Source organism: Neofelis nebulosa, chromosome 18 (assembly GCF_028018385.1).
Source record: "Neofelis nebulosa isolate mNeoNeb1 chromosome 18, mNeoNeb1.pri, whole genome shotgun sequence".
Classification (NCBI taxonomy): domain Eukaryota; kingdom Metazoa; phylum Chordata; class Mammalia; order Carnivora; family Felidae; genus Neofelis; species Neofelis nebulosa.
The window spans coordinates 45,263,979-45,282,378 of NC_080799.1; the positions used below are offsets into that span (position 1 = coordinate 45,263,979).

At 55.7% G+C, this 18,400-nt stretch overlaps 1 protein-coding gene across 4 annotated transcripts in view; it reads left to right on the forward strand.

Annotated features, from left to right (window-relative positions):
* AXIN1 (axin 1) overlaps positions 1 to 18,400 on the forward strand; it is a 64,160-nt gene that overhangs the window by 30,200 nt on the left and 15,560 nt on the right. For 2 of the 4 annotated variants that reach the window (XM_058710118.1, XM_058710119.1), the window contains exons 3-5: positions 8,946 to 9,086; positions 13,561 to 13,657; positions 17,647 to 17,763. In XM_058710118.1, coding sequence (XP_058566101.1) covers positions 8,946 to 9,086; positions 13,561 to 13,657; positions 17,647 to 17,763 — 355 coding nt within the window. The remainder of the gene's footprint in view (positions 1 to 8,945; positions 9,087 to 13,560; positions 13,658 to 17,646; positions 17,764 to 18,400) is intronic. The other 2 variants (XM_058710120.1, XM_058710121.1) reach the window with 1 other exon arrangement.

Below are 18,400 nucleotides of genomic sequence, written 5' to 3' on the forward strand. Positions count from 1 at the left end.
TCTCTGGAAAGGGGATGATAAACTTACCTGTTTATGTAGGGAGTGCATCTTCTTATCTTCTTAACCTTTCTTACTTTTGACCGCACGCTTGTGTTACGAAGGAAAGCTCTGGGGCAGAAGCAGTGCGCCAAAGCCTGCCACCTTCTCCTCTTTCCACTTGTTCCATTATTACTGTTCCTTCCCAGAAGTTCTGTCACTGTTCAGTTTTCCGCAGAATTTTTAGAAACACAGAAACAAACAAAACCCCCCAAAAACAAAGAGCACAGAAACAGAAACCAAATCCCCACTTCTCTCCTGGCGTTTTCCCAGGAGCACTCTGGTCTGCGGGGGTGAGGCCCCAACTTGCTCCCACTACCCGTGTGTGTGGGCCTGTGAGGCCTGCCGTGTGTTTTGTCTCTGGTTTGCAGGTGAGGAAACCAGGCCCGGCCACAGGACTAGCAGAGGGTGAGCGGGGAAGGTCCTGCCGCAAATGGAGAGGGCAGAGCACAGCGCTGTCTGGGCCCCAGCTCCAGGCTGTATCCGCCCTCACGCGGGCGGCTGTGTGTGAGCAGGCCACGCAGGGGAGGAAGCCGGCGTTGGCCGCTGTTCACACAATGATGAGGTCTTGTGGCTTTCCTTACACCTTGATGAGCATGAGGGAAGACACCCGAGAGAAGGTGTGCGTGGCCCCTGCTTCCTGCCCGCACAACCACAGGACTTCATGCTTCCAGCCGGGGCCAGGTCTCCTGACCTCCCTTCTGTTGAAGCGGCTACAGCAGTCGAGGGCATGCGCGTGGCCGGGCTCTGCACCCCCAGGGGCGACAGGGCTGAGCAAGGTGTGCAAGGGCCAGGGGAGACAGGCTGGCTGTGAAGCGGTCACTGTGGAGGTGAGCCTTGGGTTCATACACTGTTCCGTCTACTTGTATACAAGGTCGACATTTCCTAGGATAAAAAATGTGTTCGGGGCATCTGGGTGGCTCGGTCAGTTAGGCGTCTGACTCTTGATATACTGTCTCAGGTCGTGATCCCGAGGTCGTGGGTCCGAGCCCAGAATCAGGTTGCATGCTGACAGCGCAGAGCCTGCTTGGGATCCTCTGTCTCCCTGTCTCTCTGCCCCTCCCCTTCACTCTTTTTCTCAAAATGAATAAACATTAAAAAAAAAAAAATGTGTTGTAGGGGCGCCTGGGTGGCTCAGTTGGTTGGGTGACCCACTTCAGCTCAGGTCATGACCTCATGGTCGGTGAGTTCGAGCCCCGTGTCGGCCTCTGTGCTGATGGCTTGGAGCCTGGAGCCTGGAGCCTTCTTCGGATTCTCTGTCTCCCCATCCTGCACTCTGTCTGTCTCTCCCTCTCAAAAGTAAATAAACGTTAAAAAAAAAAACAATGTGTTCCAGAACTGATCGGACTAAACATATAGAGGAAAATCCAACAAGCAAAGTATCAGGGAGGATATTTGACCCTGAGGTCAAATTTGGGGACATTTGGGAGTTTCCTTCGTCACCTCACAGGGCTGGGTGGCACAGACCCCAGCCTCAGACCAGGGATGCTTCTGGACTGGGCTGGGCGGCCCAGAAGCATGGACTCAAAGCCACAGTCACCCCAGGAGCAGGGGCCTCAAACTGGGTGCAGGCGAGTCTGGCTTCTGGCAGAAGGCACGTTATCCTAGCCCATAGCGACTCCTGCAGAAAACTTTGTAACAAAACAGCCAGTCCGCAGCGACAGGTGAGCAGATACTCAGAGGGTGAGCCACCGGAAGCAGAGGCCAGAGTGACCCTCCGGAAGGCTCCGGACAGGGCGGGGGGTCTCAGACAGCCTGTAAAATGTAAGCGCTCTCAAGTCCAGAAGATCACAGTTTACCCGACAGGTTCTCCAGGGGACAGGAAACAGTGATGCAGCAACTTTGAAGCAGCCAATTAGATCTTGTGGGCCGGTGCCTTGTGAGGGTGGAGCAGTCCTCGCCTGCTGCCCGGCTCACCAGCCCTGGGCGCACCACCGTGCAGGAGCACCCGTAATGTGGCCAGTGTGCCTGAGGAGGCGCACTTTCAACGTATATAATTTTGATTAAATTTAAGTAGCACACGAAGCTAGTATCCACCACAGCGGACGATTTAAGAAATTAAGATAGACAACAGCCGTAATAAAAGTCCCATGGACAGATTTAGCAGATGAGTCATTTAGAAGAGGGTGAGCCAGAAGAAATTATCCACAAGGGGGCAGGGAAGAAGAAGGATGGATCAGTCTTCACGTCGAGGGCGCGCAGTGACGGAGAACGCCAGCTGCGGAGGAAGAAAAGACCTTTGAGGAGCAGTGGTTGGTCTCACACTTGGGAGTGAAAGATGGCCGTGGCCACGAGGGTTCTGCGCACGATGCCGGAGGATACTGTGCGCCGACTGAAAGGCCCCCAGCGGACACCTGAAATGCTGAAGTGGTCAGCGCGGGTCAGTAAGAACTAATAAACGTATAGGTCACGACACTCGTGTCTTGGGCTTAAGGATACACCCACAGGGAATTAAATTCTATGCTGCAGCAATTGCCTGCCAGCTGGGGACGCACAAGTCAATGCTGCCACACTGCCTTGAGGCCCTAGGATTGCCCAGAAGGAGAAGGCCGGGGCACCAGCCCACCTCACCGTCTGCTCAGGGAGGACCTCTGCTCTCATCTCTGTGGCGGTAGAACTCCTCTACTGATTGACCTGTGCGCGCAGTCTAGAATTGCTTGAGCTGGTAGGGTGTAGGTATTCAGCAAAGGGACAGGTCTGGACACAGCAGTGACTCTGCCTGGGGCAGGGCTTGGCCAAGCCCGGCAGGTGGCACCGAACAGAGGGCTTTCAGGTTGAGACACAGATGCCACGCTGACCGGGGTCAGGAAGTGGGTGGCATGGTGCTTGGTACCCGCGGTCGGTACCGAGGGCTTGTTTATTGTCTCTGTGCCGGCCGCTGCCGAGCACACAGCCAGTGAGCCAGCGTGGATGGGGGGTCGGAGCAGGGGCTGTAACAAGGATTAGCGTCATTTCAGATGAAGAAAATAAACAGAGGAGAGAGCGAGCCCGTGTGGCCTCCTTGACTCATTAGCTGGGAGGCCCATCTGTCACCTCAGCAGCTGACCAGAGACCGCTTGGCTCGCTAGGAAAGGCCGTGTGGGGTGTGCGTGTCTGGCCCCGACAGTCCCTGCAGACCAGCGTGGATACAGGGGGCACAGTGGGGCCAGCTGGTCACAGGAGCGTGGCGGTCTTGCCTCCCCACCTGAGCCGGCAGAGCTGCGGCCGGACAGACACCCGAGCGCTCCTGTGGAGCGCCGAGCGGACTCACTGCTAAATCACTCAGGGCGTTACCTTTGTGTCTCCACAGACGGGCGCGTCACGTGAAGCAGAATGCAGTGTGTACCTGCACTTCCGAGTAAAAATCACAAGCCTCTTCCTCGGGGCGTTTGACTGAGGTCGACGGGAGCTTCCCTGTGGGGCGAGGGCGCACGTTTACGCTCCGGGCAGTCGGGCAGGGGGAGAGGCCTAATCTCCATTTCACGTTTCGCCTGGGTAGAGTGCTAGTTAGGGGACATCCTTCGTCACAGGATTTCTAGGAGATGAGAGGTCTCCCTACGCTGAGAAGTTAGGCCGTTCAGGGCAGACATCCTGCTGAGCATAACTAGAAATGTTGAGACCTGGTTTTGTTCTTCTGTCTTTATTTTATTTACTAAAAAAAAAATTTTTTTTTAATGTTTGTTTATTTTTGACACAGAGAGAGACAGAGCATGAACGGGAGGGGCAGAGAGAGAGGGAGACACAGAATCCGAGGCAGGCTCCAGGCTCTGAGCTGTCAGCACAGAGCCCGACGCGGGGCTCGAACTCACGGACCGCGAGATCATGACCTGAGCCGAAGTCGGACGCCCAACCGACCGAGCCACCCGGGTGCCCCTGTTCTTCTGTCTCTAATCTGGCTGAAGGCTTTGCAGAGCTACCCAAGCAGCAAGGCGCGCAGCCCCGTTCAGGGAGGAGGGAGCCCAGGTGGGCGAGCCTGGCAGTATGGCTCTTGGGCCCCAGGAGGCCGGGGCCTGCCTAGGAGGGAGGTGCCCTGCCCTCGAGGAGGGACACACTTGCAGGACGCGAGCCCTCCCGCCTCCCCGGTCTGCAGCCTCACCCAGCATCTCTCAGTTCCTGACACTGGATTAAGGTGGCTGGGGACCCTGGTGCCCCAGCCACATGCCCTGTCACACGTATGTGCTCTGGAGAAGGATGTGTCATCCCAGGCTGCCGCGGTGGAAGGGTTTTCCCACACAGTGTCTGGCCCTCTGTCCAAAATAACCAGATACTGAATGAAAAATAACCATGTGCTCAGGGATATACGACAATGGGATGATAAAAAGAGAGGGAGGGGACATCTGGGGGGCTCGGTCGGTTAGGCATCTGACTTTGGCTCACATCACGATCTCAGGGTCCCTGAGTTCGAGCCCCGCGTCGGGCTCTGTGCTGACAGCTTCAAGCCTGGAGCCCGCTTTGGATTCTGTGTCTCCCTCTTTTTCCCTTTCTCTCAAAAATAAGCATTAAAAAGAAAGAAAGAAAATCACGGGAATCCAGATAACACAGTTAACAGACACCTTCTTGGTGAAAAATCTCAGTGCTGGGGCAGGGAGTGCCAGAGAGCGCGGGCGCGTTCCTAGGCCGACAGGGCTGTGCCGAGTATGAGCAGAAAAGAAATGAATGGGTTATAATCCATTGGATGAAGCCATCTGAGGTCCACACGGACGTAAATAAATGCAGATGGAGAGAACATCTTCCTTACGGTAGAACACCAGCCAGCTGTGGGTGTGCGGTCAAATGAAGGGGTTGGAAAATCACCGGGTGGTAACAATTCATAGGTATCTCGGCATCTCCCCGCAATTGCCTATCGATAACAAAAGAAAAATAATGAAGTGGAAAAAATTGGCTGGCACTTGGTTTGCTACCAGTACTGGGACGAACCCACCTGGTGTTCTTGATGTGATTCAGCATCACTTCTGTGACATTGCTGCCCAAAAGTGCCCAGTGAGTGTCACCACAAGGAAATAGTGAACCGTTGTGTAGGGTAACTGCCTGGACTCTTGAGAACGTCGTGTTGGTAAGGATGAGGGCCCAGGTTAAAGGAGGCAGAAGGGAGAAAAACACTCTACGGTCCATAACCGGACAGTGAAACACATCTGAGCTCGTCTTCTGGGTCGGCAGGCCACGTCATGTCGGTGTTGAACCGCCTCTGCCCCTGTTCCGGGGGCACGTCTGGGCTCAGCTCAGGGAGCAAGGCCTATGGGCGAGGGGTTGGTGTGCGCCTGGCCTGAGCGCTGGGAGTGGGAGAGGCTGCCGGCCTGGGAAGGCCCCTGGCCTTCCGTGGAGCGGGCCACATTTCCCGGTGTCCCCAGGGGACGGATCTCTGGTCCAGACCCGGGGCTTGATGCCATGATCCTGGGATTGTGTTGTGATCTTTACAGGAACTACTGACCGAAGGGTTACTTTATTAGAGAGAGGAGATGGAAAATAAACAGCCAGAAGAAGGCAAGAAAGAAGCAAAAAACACGGAATAGAAGGACAGACAGCAGATAACAAGGTGGTGGACAACCCCTGTTCCCTTAGTGGTCACACCAGATGCAGCAGGACCAAATTGTTTAGTTGGAAGAAAGATTGTCCAGCTGGATCTTAACAAGGCCAGCTTTCCCAGCAGACACACGAAAGTAGAATAACAAGTTAAACATGGAAAGATGGAAAACCCAAGTCCTGCAAACGGCATCCCAGGAGAAAAGGCAGCACAGAGGCAGGATGTTCCCGGTTGGGCATATGTGGGCCCGTCCAGGTTTTATTCTGAGCACATCGAAAGGGACAGAGCAGTGGGCATTTTCTCTGGCCGCAGCACCTGGGAGGTTGGCTACGTTTGCTGGGCCCGTGTGTGTGTGTGTGTGTGTGTGTGTGTGTGTGTGTGTGTGCGCGTGCATGTGTGTGAGCACACGCACACTCTCCCTGTCTCCGTTTCTGGCTGTCTTGTAGAGACATGGGCTCCCTCACATGACATTTCCTCTCACAGGTCATTGGCCAGAACTTTCTGTGGTGTCAGCCTGCAGCGAAGGCCCAGGGCACTAACAGTCTTGATTCCAAGAGCCAGCTTTATTGTCTACAAGTTGAAAAAGGGAAAAGATAACCGATAGCTCTTTCTCCCTTCTTTTTTATTATTTTTAAAAATTTATTTATATATTTTGAAAGAACGAGTGGGTGAGGGGCAGAGAGAGAGAGAGAGAGAGAGAGAGAATCTTAAGCAGTCTCAGAGCTGTCAGTGCAGACTCCGACGTGGGGCTCACACTTGGGAACCGTGAGATCATGACCTGAGCTAAAGTCGGACGCTCAACTGACTGAGCCCCCCAGGCACCCCTTCCTCTTCTGTTCTGTCTGGTGTGGCTCTTTCTTCTCTCTTCCCTTTGTCATCTGGACTCAGAGCTCATGTACGTAGTGGGCTTGGCTCTGTGCTGCAGGCTGTGGAAAATTAAACCATGTTGTTCTTGCTTTTCACCTAAAGATGGACTTTTTTTGTTGATTTTTTTTTTTTTACATTTATTTATTTTTGAGACACAGAGACAGAGCACAAGTGGGGGAGGGGCAGAGAGAGAGAGATAGACAGACAGACAGACAGACAAAGAATCTGAAGCCGGCTCCAGACTCCGAGCTGTCAGCACAGAGCCCGATGCAGGGCTCGAACTCACAAACTGTGAGATCGTGACCCAAGCCGAAGTTGGATGCTCAACCGACTGAGCCACCCAGGCGCCCCAAGATGGACTTTTTTATACGTGTGGGAAGCACGCTGGGGACCTGTCTGAGGTGTAAGACACACAGTCTTGGACACATGGGAGTCGAAGGCTCTGTCCTGCTGGACGGGGTTCTTGCGTAGGGGGAGGGCAAAGGTGAGCAGGTGCAGGGGTGGAGCGCGTGCTCTGCGGGCTTGGGCTTCCAAGCTGGGATGCCTTTTCCTCTTTAAGTTGGAGTTTTTTTTCTCGTTTGACCAAATGAGTGTTTACAGAATGTAACCAAAGTTTAATATTCCTTACTCGTAATGGGGAAACTGAAAAAACAGTTTAGCACTTAGCCTGTGATCTGGATTCCAGTACTGTGGTTATTATGGTGACGATATTGGTGGTTTTATGTTTTTAAGTATAGAAGAGGAATAAGAGTGTCATTTAAAAATAATGTTTTATGGTGGGACGGCTGGCTGGCTCTGTCGTTGCACTTGATCTCCGGGTCATGAGTTTGAGCCCCATGTTGGGTGTAGAGCCTACTGTTCACAAAAATTGTTTAAAGTAATAAAAATGAAATTGTATGATTCTTAAAGAGTTTTGATGTGGCAGGCTCCCATCATTCTGTCTGCTTCATGGTAGGAATGATCTAGATAAGGAAGTGTACACAGGCACAAGACCGGGGACAGGCATCGGTGTCTCTGTCCTCGTCCCCATCCCTTCCTATGAGCCCTTGGACGGGACGTGTTGTGTACTAGGAGCCTTTGGGCCCTGCCCCTGCCCCCAGCTGGCTGGAACCCGTTAGTGGCCTCCCCAGAGGCTTTGGCGGCTGTGGGTGGGTGGGGCAGAGAAACTGCGTGGTGTTGGACGGTGACCTACTCCTTTCTGGAGACAGACGTGGAGTACATGTTTCCTGAGCCAGCGCGGAACTTCGGTGGCTGTGTCTCCATCTGGTGCTGTGGCCTCATTGGCCAGAATAGGAGGACCACCTGGCTGGCGCTTTTCTCATTTTCGTGGCCTCAGGTGCCACCTCTCCCGAGACCGGATGCCAAGGCCCCCCGGGGAGTTGGTCCCCCTTCGGTCGGGCCTCTCTTCTGGTCGTGCTGCCTGGCCGTGCACGTCCTGCGTGATGGGTGTTCAGGGTACCGAGGGGCCTGGTCCCCAGTCTCGTTAGGGCACCTTTTTCTGAGTCTGTGTGTGGCACGAATCGGGCCCGGTGAGGCGATGGTTGTCCACAGGGGTTCCGTCCCCGTAGAGACGGTCTCCTCTCCCTCTCTGCACTGAGGACACTGGAGTCTGAGGGCCGCCGTGATGCGCCCCAGGTGCCCGCGCTTGGCACACACTGGGCACTGTGGGTCGTGGTGCACTCAACAGAGTGAGGCTGGGGCTCCCGACGGGGCGGCAGTCGGGCGGGTCCTGCGAGGCCCCCATATCCCGCCAGCCATCACAGAACGTCTTCGCTTTCCCTGAGCCCCTTGTCGCTACCGGAGGGCAGTCTGGGAGGAGGAGGTGCCTGGCGGGGCTTGGGGGGGGGGTACCTTGACGGGAGAACGGCACGGCCCCCAGAAGTCATTGCTCCCAGAAGTCATTGCGGTGCGACTGGCCCTGAGGGTGCCCGGGAGCTCGGTCCATTGAGCGTCCAACTCCTGGTTTCGCCGCACGCGGCGGGCAGCTTGCAGCCTCTGTAGACACACGTGCACCTTCACCCCCGGCTCCCGCCTGCGTCCCGTGAGCCTTGTCAGACTCGTGCGCCAGAGTCCCGGCCGGCTCCTTGAAGGGGTCGTGGCCTCCTGTGGCCTCAGACTCTGGGGAGAAGCAGCGGGGGTAGGGGCATCGGTGTCGCTGCTGCTGGTGGTGGAGGTGCGCCCCGCTGTGCGGCAAGTAAGCCTGCCAGCAGCGTTCTTTAGAAGACCCGAGAGCAGAATGGCACACATCCCGTTTGTAGTGACGTGCATAAAAGCGCAAATCGTGGTGACAAGCGTGTGCGCGCTTACACGTCTGCCTAAATGCACGCCAAAGATCCGGAAGATGCCCGGGGCTTTACCGATCCCTCTGGGAAGAGCAGAGGGGCCGGAGGCAGGACGGAGGCACCGGCCCCTTGTGCTGTGTTTTCTGGATTCTTTACATGCGCGGTTCATAAATCGGTATCTGCACGGATACTCGCCCGTGGATGTGGGTGATTGCGCACGTGTCCTTGGGCTGCTGCTGACCTTTGCTCCCTGTTCACAGGTGCGGGTCCTGGCGGGAGCCTGCCAACCCCTACTACGTCAGCTCCGGCTATGCCCTCGCCCCGGCCACCAGTGCCAACGACAGTGAGCAGCAGAGCCTATCCAGTGATGCCGACAGCCTGTCCCTCACCGACAGCAGCGTGTGAGTCCCCCCTTCTTGGGCGAACCCCGGCAGGCCCCCCCGCTGCTGCACGGACAGTCCGTGCTGCAGGACGTGTCCTTGATGGTCCCTGGGGCTGCAGCCACTGCTTCTCCCCAGGCCAAGGCTGCTGGGACCTTTGAAAGAGAAGAAACTAAGGAAGCAGATTCCAGAGCGGCCCAGATTCTCATGCCGTGGTTCAGTTTTGTCTTCGGCATTTGGTCTGGGGTTCGCTTTACAGACAGGTGGCCAAGCAGGGTGGGCGGTGGGGGTGCGGGCCTCCTCTGGCAGGGCTGCTTCCTCCAGCCTCCAGCCAGGGGTGCCTCTCCGTACTTGTCACTGTTCAAAATCTACTCCCTGTCACCTACTTGGCATGGGGGATGGGAAGACAGGAGCCGGAGGGGAGTCGTTACAGCTGGTTCCGGGCCAGCCCCACCGCCTGGTCGATTCAGGGACAGCTACTGGGGCTGCAACACATCTCTGAGGCCTCAGTGACCGTCAAGAACCACCTTGAGCCTTAGCGGCCCTCGGTGGTGACAGTGGACCGTATTCTCCCATCGTCCTCCCCAGGGAAGCCCTCCCTTTGTGAGAAAGTACTTATTTTCCAACACTCCTCCTTTGCTTTGGTAGGTGGCTTTTTGGGACCACCCAAAGAGTGGTGTAAAACACCCTGTTGTTATATCAGGGCATTGCCCAACCAGCCTATCAACGTCATGTGGGGTCTCGGCCACCCATGAACATCAGACGTACCCAGCTCTAAGACTGTGTGCCATTCGCCATCTGACCACCACTGATGGGAAGTCCCCGGCCAGGGGCTGGGGGCCGAACCGCGGGCACCCTCCCCGCACAGAGGCTGCAGGGGTGTGGGCCAGGACCACCAGCGGGGGGGGGCGGGGGGGGGGGGGCAGCAACTGTCAACCAGTCGCTGGGGGATTTCTTCCCCAGCCAGCTTGTTTCTTCACGGGAAACATTTTGGAAAATCAGGTAGGGTTAAATAAGAAAGAAAAAAAGGGTTACTAAACCCTTTTTTAAATTTGTCCCACTTTCTGCGCCGTTTTCATACTTGCTGTCTCCCCTTTGCCTACGCCCCTGCCTGTGGTGTGCACACACCGCTTCTGCAGGCTCCCCTGTGTCGCCGCGCATCTGGGGCCCCTTTCTCTTTTCCTCTTTGGTGGCCACATGGTGGTGACGTCAGAAGACGGGTCTGTCCCTTTGGGTTCAACTTGTGTGTGTATATTGACTATTTCATCCTTCTTTGTGTCACATCTTTTTTTTTTTTTTTTAACGTTTATTTATTATAGAGAGACATAGAGAGACAGAAAAGAGCATGGGAGGGGCAGAGACAGGGGGAGACACGGAATCTGAAGCAGGCTCCAGGCTCTGAGCTGTCAGCACAGAGCCTGACGCGGGGCTCGAACTCACAAATCACAAGATCGTGACCTGAGCCAAAGTCGGATGCCCAACCGACTGAACCACTCAGGTGCCCCCCCCCCTTTTTTAGTTTATTTTTAGAGAGAGAGAGAGAGAGAGAGAGAGCAAGCAGGGGAGGGGCAGAGAGAGGGAAAAAGAGAATCCCAAGTAGGCTCAACCGACTGAGCCCCTCAGCCCTCAGCCACCCCCTTTGCATCACATCTTTTTTTTTTTTTTTTTTTTTTTTTTTTTTTTTTTAAATTTTTTTTTTCCAACGTTTTTTATTTATTTTTGGGACAGAGAGAGACAGAGCATGAACGGGGGAGGGGCAGAGAGAGAGGGAGACACAGAATCGGAAACAGGCTCCAGGCTCCGAGCCATCAGCCCAGAGCCTGACGCGGGGCTCGAACTCACGGACCGCGAGATCGTGACCTGGCTGAAGTCGGAGGCTTAACCGACTGCGCCACCCAGGCGCCCCATTTGCATCACATCTTTAAGATAAAATGTTGACGTGTTTTTAGCAGTTTCTTACTTGAAATGACTGTGCTTTTAGCAGTGCCCACTGTGACCCCCACTCGCAGCTGACGGCTCGGGATGGTGCCCTCATGCTGTTTGGTTTTCTCCTCCCAGAAACTGGTTACTACAATGAAGATTCATTTGCCAGCACATTTTTCTCGTAAAGTCTGTTAATTCACTCTAAGAAAAGGACATATGTTTGCTAAAGGGAAGATCTAAAGTTTTTAAAGTATTTTTTTCCTGATATTCTGTTCATGTTGGCTTACTCTAAGACTGAGAAACATAGGAATAGTAGGGGCACCTGGGTAGCTATTGGTTAAGCGTCCGACTTTGGCTCAGGTCATGATCTCATGGTTCGTGAGTTTGAAGCCCGTGTTGGGCCCTGTGCTGACAGCACAGAGCCCGCTTGGGATCCTGTGGCCCCCTGTCTCCCTGCCCCTCCCCTACTTGTGTGCACTCCCTCTCTCCCTGTCTCCCTCTCTCCCTCTCTCCCTCCCTCCCTCCCTCTCTCCATCTCAAAAAATAAACATTAAAAACATTTTCCCCCTCTTTCCTTCTGCTCCCTCCCTTGTGTGTGTGTGTGTGCTCTCCCTCTTTCTCTCAAGTGAAAAACAAACAAACAAACATAATAGTAATAAATAAATGTATGCTTTTTTTTTAATTTTTTCAAAAAAACGTAGGAATAAATTTAGAATGTATTTGAGTATATGTCAGAGGCAAAAAGTAGCATGGTGCATTTCTTCTACATTATTTCTCCTGGGCACAGCTGCCCTCGGCACGTCGACCACACAGTAAAAACGGTGGCATGGCTCACTAGACTTTGGACGTGGGCGTCCAAGGACAGTGCCTCATCCGGAGGCATGTGGGACCTTTAACCAGTGCCTGGTCAAAGCGTATGAGAAACAAGTTGGTGGCTCGGGACACCTGAGCAAAACCCTCCGGGCAGATGACGACATCTTTTAATGCATTTGACTTGCCTGCTGCTTGATAGCTGTCCCCTGAGGTGCCCCTGCCGGAGTGCTGAGCCAGTCACACTGCACACCCAGCTGGTGCCCTGATAGCCGGGACACTGAGGCAGTGACAGGAGAGATGGGCTGTCCCAGCCTCATTCTGCCTCATTCAGCCAAAGTCTACCCTTTCCATCCAGACCGGGGCTCTCAGGAATATGATTTTAAGAGGAGAATGTTGCATCCCTGCCTGTAAGCAAAGCCGCCGAGCTGGGGGCCCAGCAGTTAAGAAATGAGATCAGAATTGTGTGCACGTGTGGATCCTGCTGGCAAGTAGGAGCACTGCTCTGAGAGCGCCCCAGCCCTGTCTCCCCACACCCCCTTCCCTGGGCCGTGCTTGGGAAGGAGGCCAGGGGACACAGATCTTCACCCACTGGAGGCCAGGGAGGCCGAGGTCTTTCAACAGCCAGATGGTTTACAGACCCCTCCCTTCCAGCTGTCAGAGCTGGGAACCCGCTCAGGAGTTCTTCAGTGAGGAGGAGGTGGAGACCCAGAGGAGCCACTCTCTCTAGGCATCCTGCTCTGGCGGACGTCGTCACGTCACAGTGGCTCCTGTTGGCCACTGTGCTTCTTAGCGTAGATTTAAATAGTGCGGAGAGGACTGGAGAGCTGGAGGGATCGGGTCCGTGCAGTGGGTGAGGTGTTAGAGCTGGCATGTGTCTTGAGTAGGTACATTCAGTCATGTACAGACAACATGTGATTTGATTCATACGTTTATTACAATCTTCAAGAGGGTTTATAACTAAAACTTACGTCAAGGAAGCTAATTTGCGTACCCTCAGAGAGAGAACGCTGCCTTTCCAGTCTACCTTGGAAGACAGCAGGTAACATAGAACCTGGGAGATCTGTTCCAGTGGGATCTAAATTGTCTTGGCTGTCCATGTTTTGGTCTGTTTACAGCACCCCTGCCAGACAGGCACCTGGGTGTTCAGTGACAGGTCAGTGAATGTTTCAGGCATTGTGGCCACATACGGTCTCTGTCACATACTCCTTTCCTGCTTTTCTTCCCCCCCCAATTTTATTTTATTTTTTTTTTTATGTTTTTATTTTTGAGACAGAGAGAGACAGAGCATAAGCAGGGGAGGGGCAGAGAGAGAGGGAGACACAGAATCTGAAGCAGGCTCCAGGCTCTGAGCTGTCAGCACAGAACCCGACGCGGGGCTCAAACTCACAAACCGCGAGATTGTGACCTGAGCCGAAGTCAGATGCTTAACCGACGGAGCCACCCAGGCGCCCCTTCCCCTTCAAGTTTTGAGAGAGAACACAAGTGGGGGAGGGGCAGAGGGAGAGAGCAGGCTCTATGCTCAGTGTGGGACCCGACAGGGGCTCGATCCCGCGACTCCGGGATCATGACTTGAGCTGAAATGAAGAATAAAATGAAATGACGCTCATTCTACTGAGCCACCGAGGTGCCCCTTGTCCACTGCTTTAGAAAACGGAGAAACCCTTCTTGGCTCTCAGGCTATAGAGAGCAGGCCTCGCCAGCTGCACTTCCCTGAGCTGTTTGTCTTGCACTCACGCCGGACTCTCTCTCCTCTGGACAGGGATGGAGTCCCGCCGTACAGGACCCGTAAGCAGCACCGCCGGGAGATGCAAGAGAGCGTCCAGGTCAACGGGCGGGTGCCCCTACCTCACATCCCTGTAAGTTCTGGCCACGCAGCCCTGCGCCCTGTCTCCTGGGCCCTCTGGGACCCTTTCTCCCTCCACCCCCGGCCACTGTGGCACTGGGCAGCGGGAAGGGCATTGCTTCCTGCGGGCTCAGCTCATGTCCAGGCATAGTGTGTGGTCAACACGAGGTCACGCCCCGCAGGCTGGCGAGGACAGCGTGGGTGACTTGTAGGCCCACACGTTCCCTTCAGAGGGGCAGGGAGGGCCTCACGTAGCACCTGCTGTGCAGTCTTCCCGTCCTGCTAAGTGACGTGCTGCTCCTCGATGTGGGAGAGCAGCTCTGAGCCCCTGTCCCTGGCTTGATACCGGGCCCGGCCCCTGCACGGGCCACCTCACTGTGGCTCCATGCGGAAGCCTGACGGCGGCGATGCTCAGCGCCTCTGATCCCAAGTTACTGCGAGCACTTGCTGTGGGAGGTGCCTCAGCTTCGCCTCCTGGGAGGAAATAGGTGACAGTAGTCCCCCCGACTGTGGGCGCCGGGGGGGGGGGGTGGGGGGCTTCGCAGAGCAGGCAGGCAGCCCGCCCCCACCTGCAGAGACCTCTTTATCTTGGCGTGCCGACCGAACGGGAAAGACTTCTCAGGGAAGAGAAGGAGGGCTTGCAGGAGTCTCAAACCGTTGGTGCTGCGAGCAGCTGTCCGCGGTTCCTGTGCAGGTGAAGGGGACGTCTCTCGGGGTCACTGCACACTCATCCGTGGCCAGTTCTTTGCTTAGAGTCTTTTAGCTAATTTCCAGGTAAGAAAGGTGATTTTTATGGTTGAGCAGAAAGGATGTGGGTATGTTCTCGCTTCTGAGAAGAGGATGGGTGGTCAGTGTTAGGGGCACCCAGGGGACTCGGTCGGTTCAGTGTCATGACCTCAGGTTCGGCTCAGGTCATGACCTCACTGCTGGCGGAGTCGGGCCCCGTGTCGGGCTCTGTGCTGACAGCACGGAGCCTGCCTGTGATTCTCTTCCTCTCTCTCTCTCTCTCTCTCTCTCTCTCTCTCTCTCTCTCTCTCTCTCTGCCTCTCCCTGCTTGCGTGCTCTCTAAATAAATAAATAAATGTTTAAAAAAAGGAGAAAACAGAAAAGCCTGGTCAAGCATCTTGTCACCTCCCAGCACAGACTTGACCTCAGCCAGGCGCCGACAGCGTGTGCTCGGGAGGAGTGGAAGCTGCTGCTGGTGGTCTGTGTGCGCCTGCGTGTGCGTGCACGCTGCCGGGGCCCCTCAGGGCTCCCCCGTAGGGAGCACCAGCCAACTCGTGCTGTCGGAGCGCAGCCGGGGCCTGCACACGTCTTCACCTCGCTGTAGGCTGGTGCGTGTGTCTCCCAGCTCTCTTCAGAGATCTTTTTTGTTCTTTGTGTTTGTGGTTTTTTTAAGGGTTATTTATTTATTTTCAGAGAGGGGGCAGGGAGTGGGGGAGGGGCAGGGAGAGAGGGAGACAGAGAATCCCAAGTAGGCTCCGCACTGTCAGCACGGAGCCTGATGCAGGGCTCGGTCTCAGATGGTGACCTGAGTCGGTACCAAGTCAGACGCTTAACTGACTGACCCCCCAGGTTCCTCTCTTCACGGATGTGTAAATTCAGGACTGGGCCTGGGCAGGGGGAGCAGTAGGGGTGCCTGGGTACCCTGTGTCCCAGAAAGGAAGGGGGTGAGTGGACACAGGAGCCACGTGGAGGTGCTCCCTCCCACCAGGCCACCAAAGCGTGAGGGTCAGTGACGGTGAGGTGGGAACGTGCGCGTCTCCGCTGACGGACTGAACACACCGGGAGTGTGATGAGCAGCAGGACACCTGCACCAGCCCAGGTGAAGCTGTCGCTCCCATGGGAAAAAGTGACTTCGGGGCAGGGGTGCCATCTTTGGCCATGAGGGGACCCATGGATGCTGCCCCCTTGAGGACCATGAGAGGCCCGGGGCCTCTTGCCGGAGAAATCAGCAGGACACAGCCCAGGTTGAGGGCCACCCTGCCCAAGAATTGGCTTCAAATTTTCAAAAGTCACAGGGTCACAAAAGTCCAGAGGAGACAGCCTCGTTCCAGACTGAGGGAGTGCAGAGAAACGGTCCGGCTGAGCGCCGTGGCCGTGCAGGGCCTGTGGGGCCTCGGGGTCCAGGGATGCTCATGTCAGGGAGCCCTCCTCTGTGGGACGCCTACCAACCAATCTGGCGATAGGATCTAATTCAAACAATTAAATGGCATATTCAAGAAAACCAAAAGAGAAAGTTGGTGACCCGGAATATAGACCCGGAAAGATGTCTCAGAATGCTGCACAGAGAATCAGGAAGAGACAAGAGTCAGAAGTGTCATTGGGGGAATGTTCCAGAATCGAAAGCAAGGCATCTTCAGTCTCTGGAAGGTCCTGGCCAAGTCAGCGTGAAGGCAGAGCTGAGAGAGGCAGGCATGGCAGCGAGAGCCTGGCTTTACCGTGCGGTGTGGACAGTGCTGTGGCATCACAGGCTTCCAACCTCGGCCGCCCAACCCCCCGGCAGGGCTAGGAGCGTTCTTGGGCACCACACTGACCCTCGGGCCTGACCCTGTGCAACCATTCGGTGAAAGCAGGAGTTCTGTGGGTCCTGGTGACTTCTGAGTGCTGGTTACCTTCCAGGGGAGGCTTAATGAGCCCTGCTCCTTGAGCTGTTCACACGTTCAAGGGAACAGGTGGTGGCTGGGATGGACTGGGCACGGCCAGGCGGTTGGTGCAGATGCCGGGGGCGGTGACGGGGGGCAGAGGTCACCGGCCTCCTCACCCACCTGGGCTTTGTTTTCCGGGGACCAGCGTTAGAAGATGTCGCCCGTGTGCTTCTCAGCAGCGTGGGGAGCTTCGTGGTCTCTGCAGGGGCCCCTCTGCATCTGTCTGATAGCTCAGCAGAGGGGCCTGGCGGGGGTGTGCTTGGGTAGCCCGTCGAGGCAGTGGGGCGCGGGGGGCGGGGGGGTCTCAGCAGCAGAAGCGCTGCCTGGGTGAGCTGGCGCCTGCCGTGAGCACTGGGCGCAGCCTGGAGCCCAGCCTGGCTGTGTGGTCAGGTCAGACAGGCCAGCACGTGGCTCGGAGTTAAGAGCGAAGAGAGGGCATGCTGCATCCGTTCTGTCCGGCGTGGAAATGAAGCAGGAGAAACCTCACAGGAGGGGAGTCGGGAAGCCAGTGGGGGGAGCTCTCGTGCCAACCCAGCAGGAGCGTCCGTTACAGGGAAGGACGCGCTGCGTCCCCTACACACTGCGTCCCACCCCTGCAGCTCAGCCAAGGAGAAGCCTTTGTTGCCCCAGACGCTTGCTTCTCTCCAGTGGACTTCCATTCACAGCAGCCCTCCCAACTCCCCTTCTCCGTAAGATGACGTCTTTGCCTTTGTTTGTGGGGGTAGTCTATCACTTTTGCCATTCAATGCTTGTCCCCAGATGCAGTTCTTTGTTACTCCTAAATAAAACCATTTTTGCTGGTAAAATAACTGACTTTTATTTTTAAGGGCAACATTTTTTATCTAACAAACCAGAAGAAAATGTTTCCCATCTTGGCCAAGGTCGTGGAGTCCTGTGATTGGGGTGTCTCTTCTGTGGCTGGTGACACCCTCCTGCCCCAGGAACCTGTGCGTGTCTACTTTGTCGTTGGGCCGGAGACTTGGGGTGGGTCTCAGGGGAGGCAGGTCCGGGGAGCGCGGGCGAGAGGCAGACGCTGTGCTGCCCCGAGGTAGGCGAGTGGGCTGTGCCTGGTGGTCCTTGCTGCGTGACTTCCAGGGGATCAGGCCCAGGACGAGGGGCTGTGTGTGGGTGTCGGCGCAGGGGCACAGAGGCACCACCACGTGGGGGACCCCGCTGACTTTCCAGTCATGAAAGGTCTACTCCTTAATGCCCGAGGGAGGGGCCATCTGAACTCCCCAGAAGGTCCACAGTTGTAATTACTGGGACTTTTTCCTTTGTGACTTCTTTTGTTCCTCCACAGTCGGAAGGTTACCCGTTTTTCCACAGAGCTGGTAATTATTGTCATTCCTGACAGTTTTCCATTTTCAGAAGCACAGCTGTGCAGCCTAGAGGCTCTTTTCCAGAACACCTGAGCTTGGGGGCAGGCATCCGCCGCAGGGCCGAGCCTCGCACGCGTCCTCACTCCACGTGGGTGCGTTTCCGTCTCGTGGGGACTTCTCACTCTGCCCTTTCTCTGCGTGTGCCGTCTCACGGTCAGCACTGCTCAGCGCTTGCCACCTGGACGTCTGGCCTTGCTCTCTCAGTCCCATATAGGTCACTGCCCTCTGCCTCAGTTCAGTCCCCGGAGAAGCCAGCCTGCTGGCCTCGGGCCTTTCTTGTCCACTGGGATATGCTGTCCGCAAAGACTCCCTTCCGGGTCTCTGCCTCATGGCTGTCCCTACTGCCCAGGCTCTTCTGAGAACACTGGGCACCCCCGGACCTTTCGCACAAGCTCTCTCTGTTGAAGTGTTAGCTTGTGTCCTGGGCTTGCCCTCCCCTGCTTCCCTCTCCGGACCCTTCGGAGCTTTCTGCAGCCGCCCCTGAGCTCATCGAGGCCAGTGATAGCCCCACACGTGGGCATTTGTCCCCGAGCCCTTCCCGTGATTTTCTCACCTAAGCTTACCTGTTTCTGAGGTTCTGTCGTTTTGTAGATGAGAAACACAGTCAAAACTGTGCCCAGGGGCACTGCCCCCGCTCAGGCTCCTGCCCCACACGGAGTCCTCCCTACTCAGCTTGCTGTACATATGAAGTCCAGGGTTCTAGATCGCCACTATCCATCCAGGAGATCT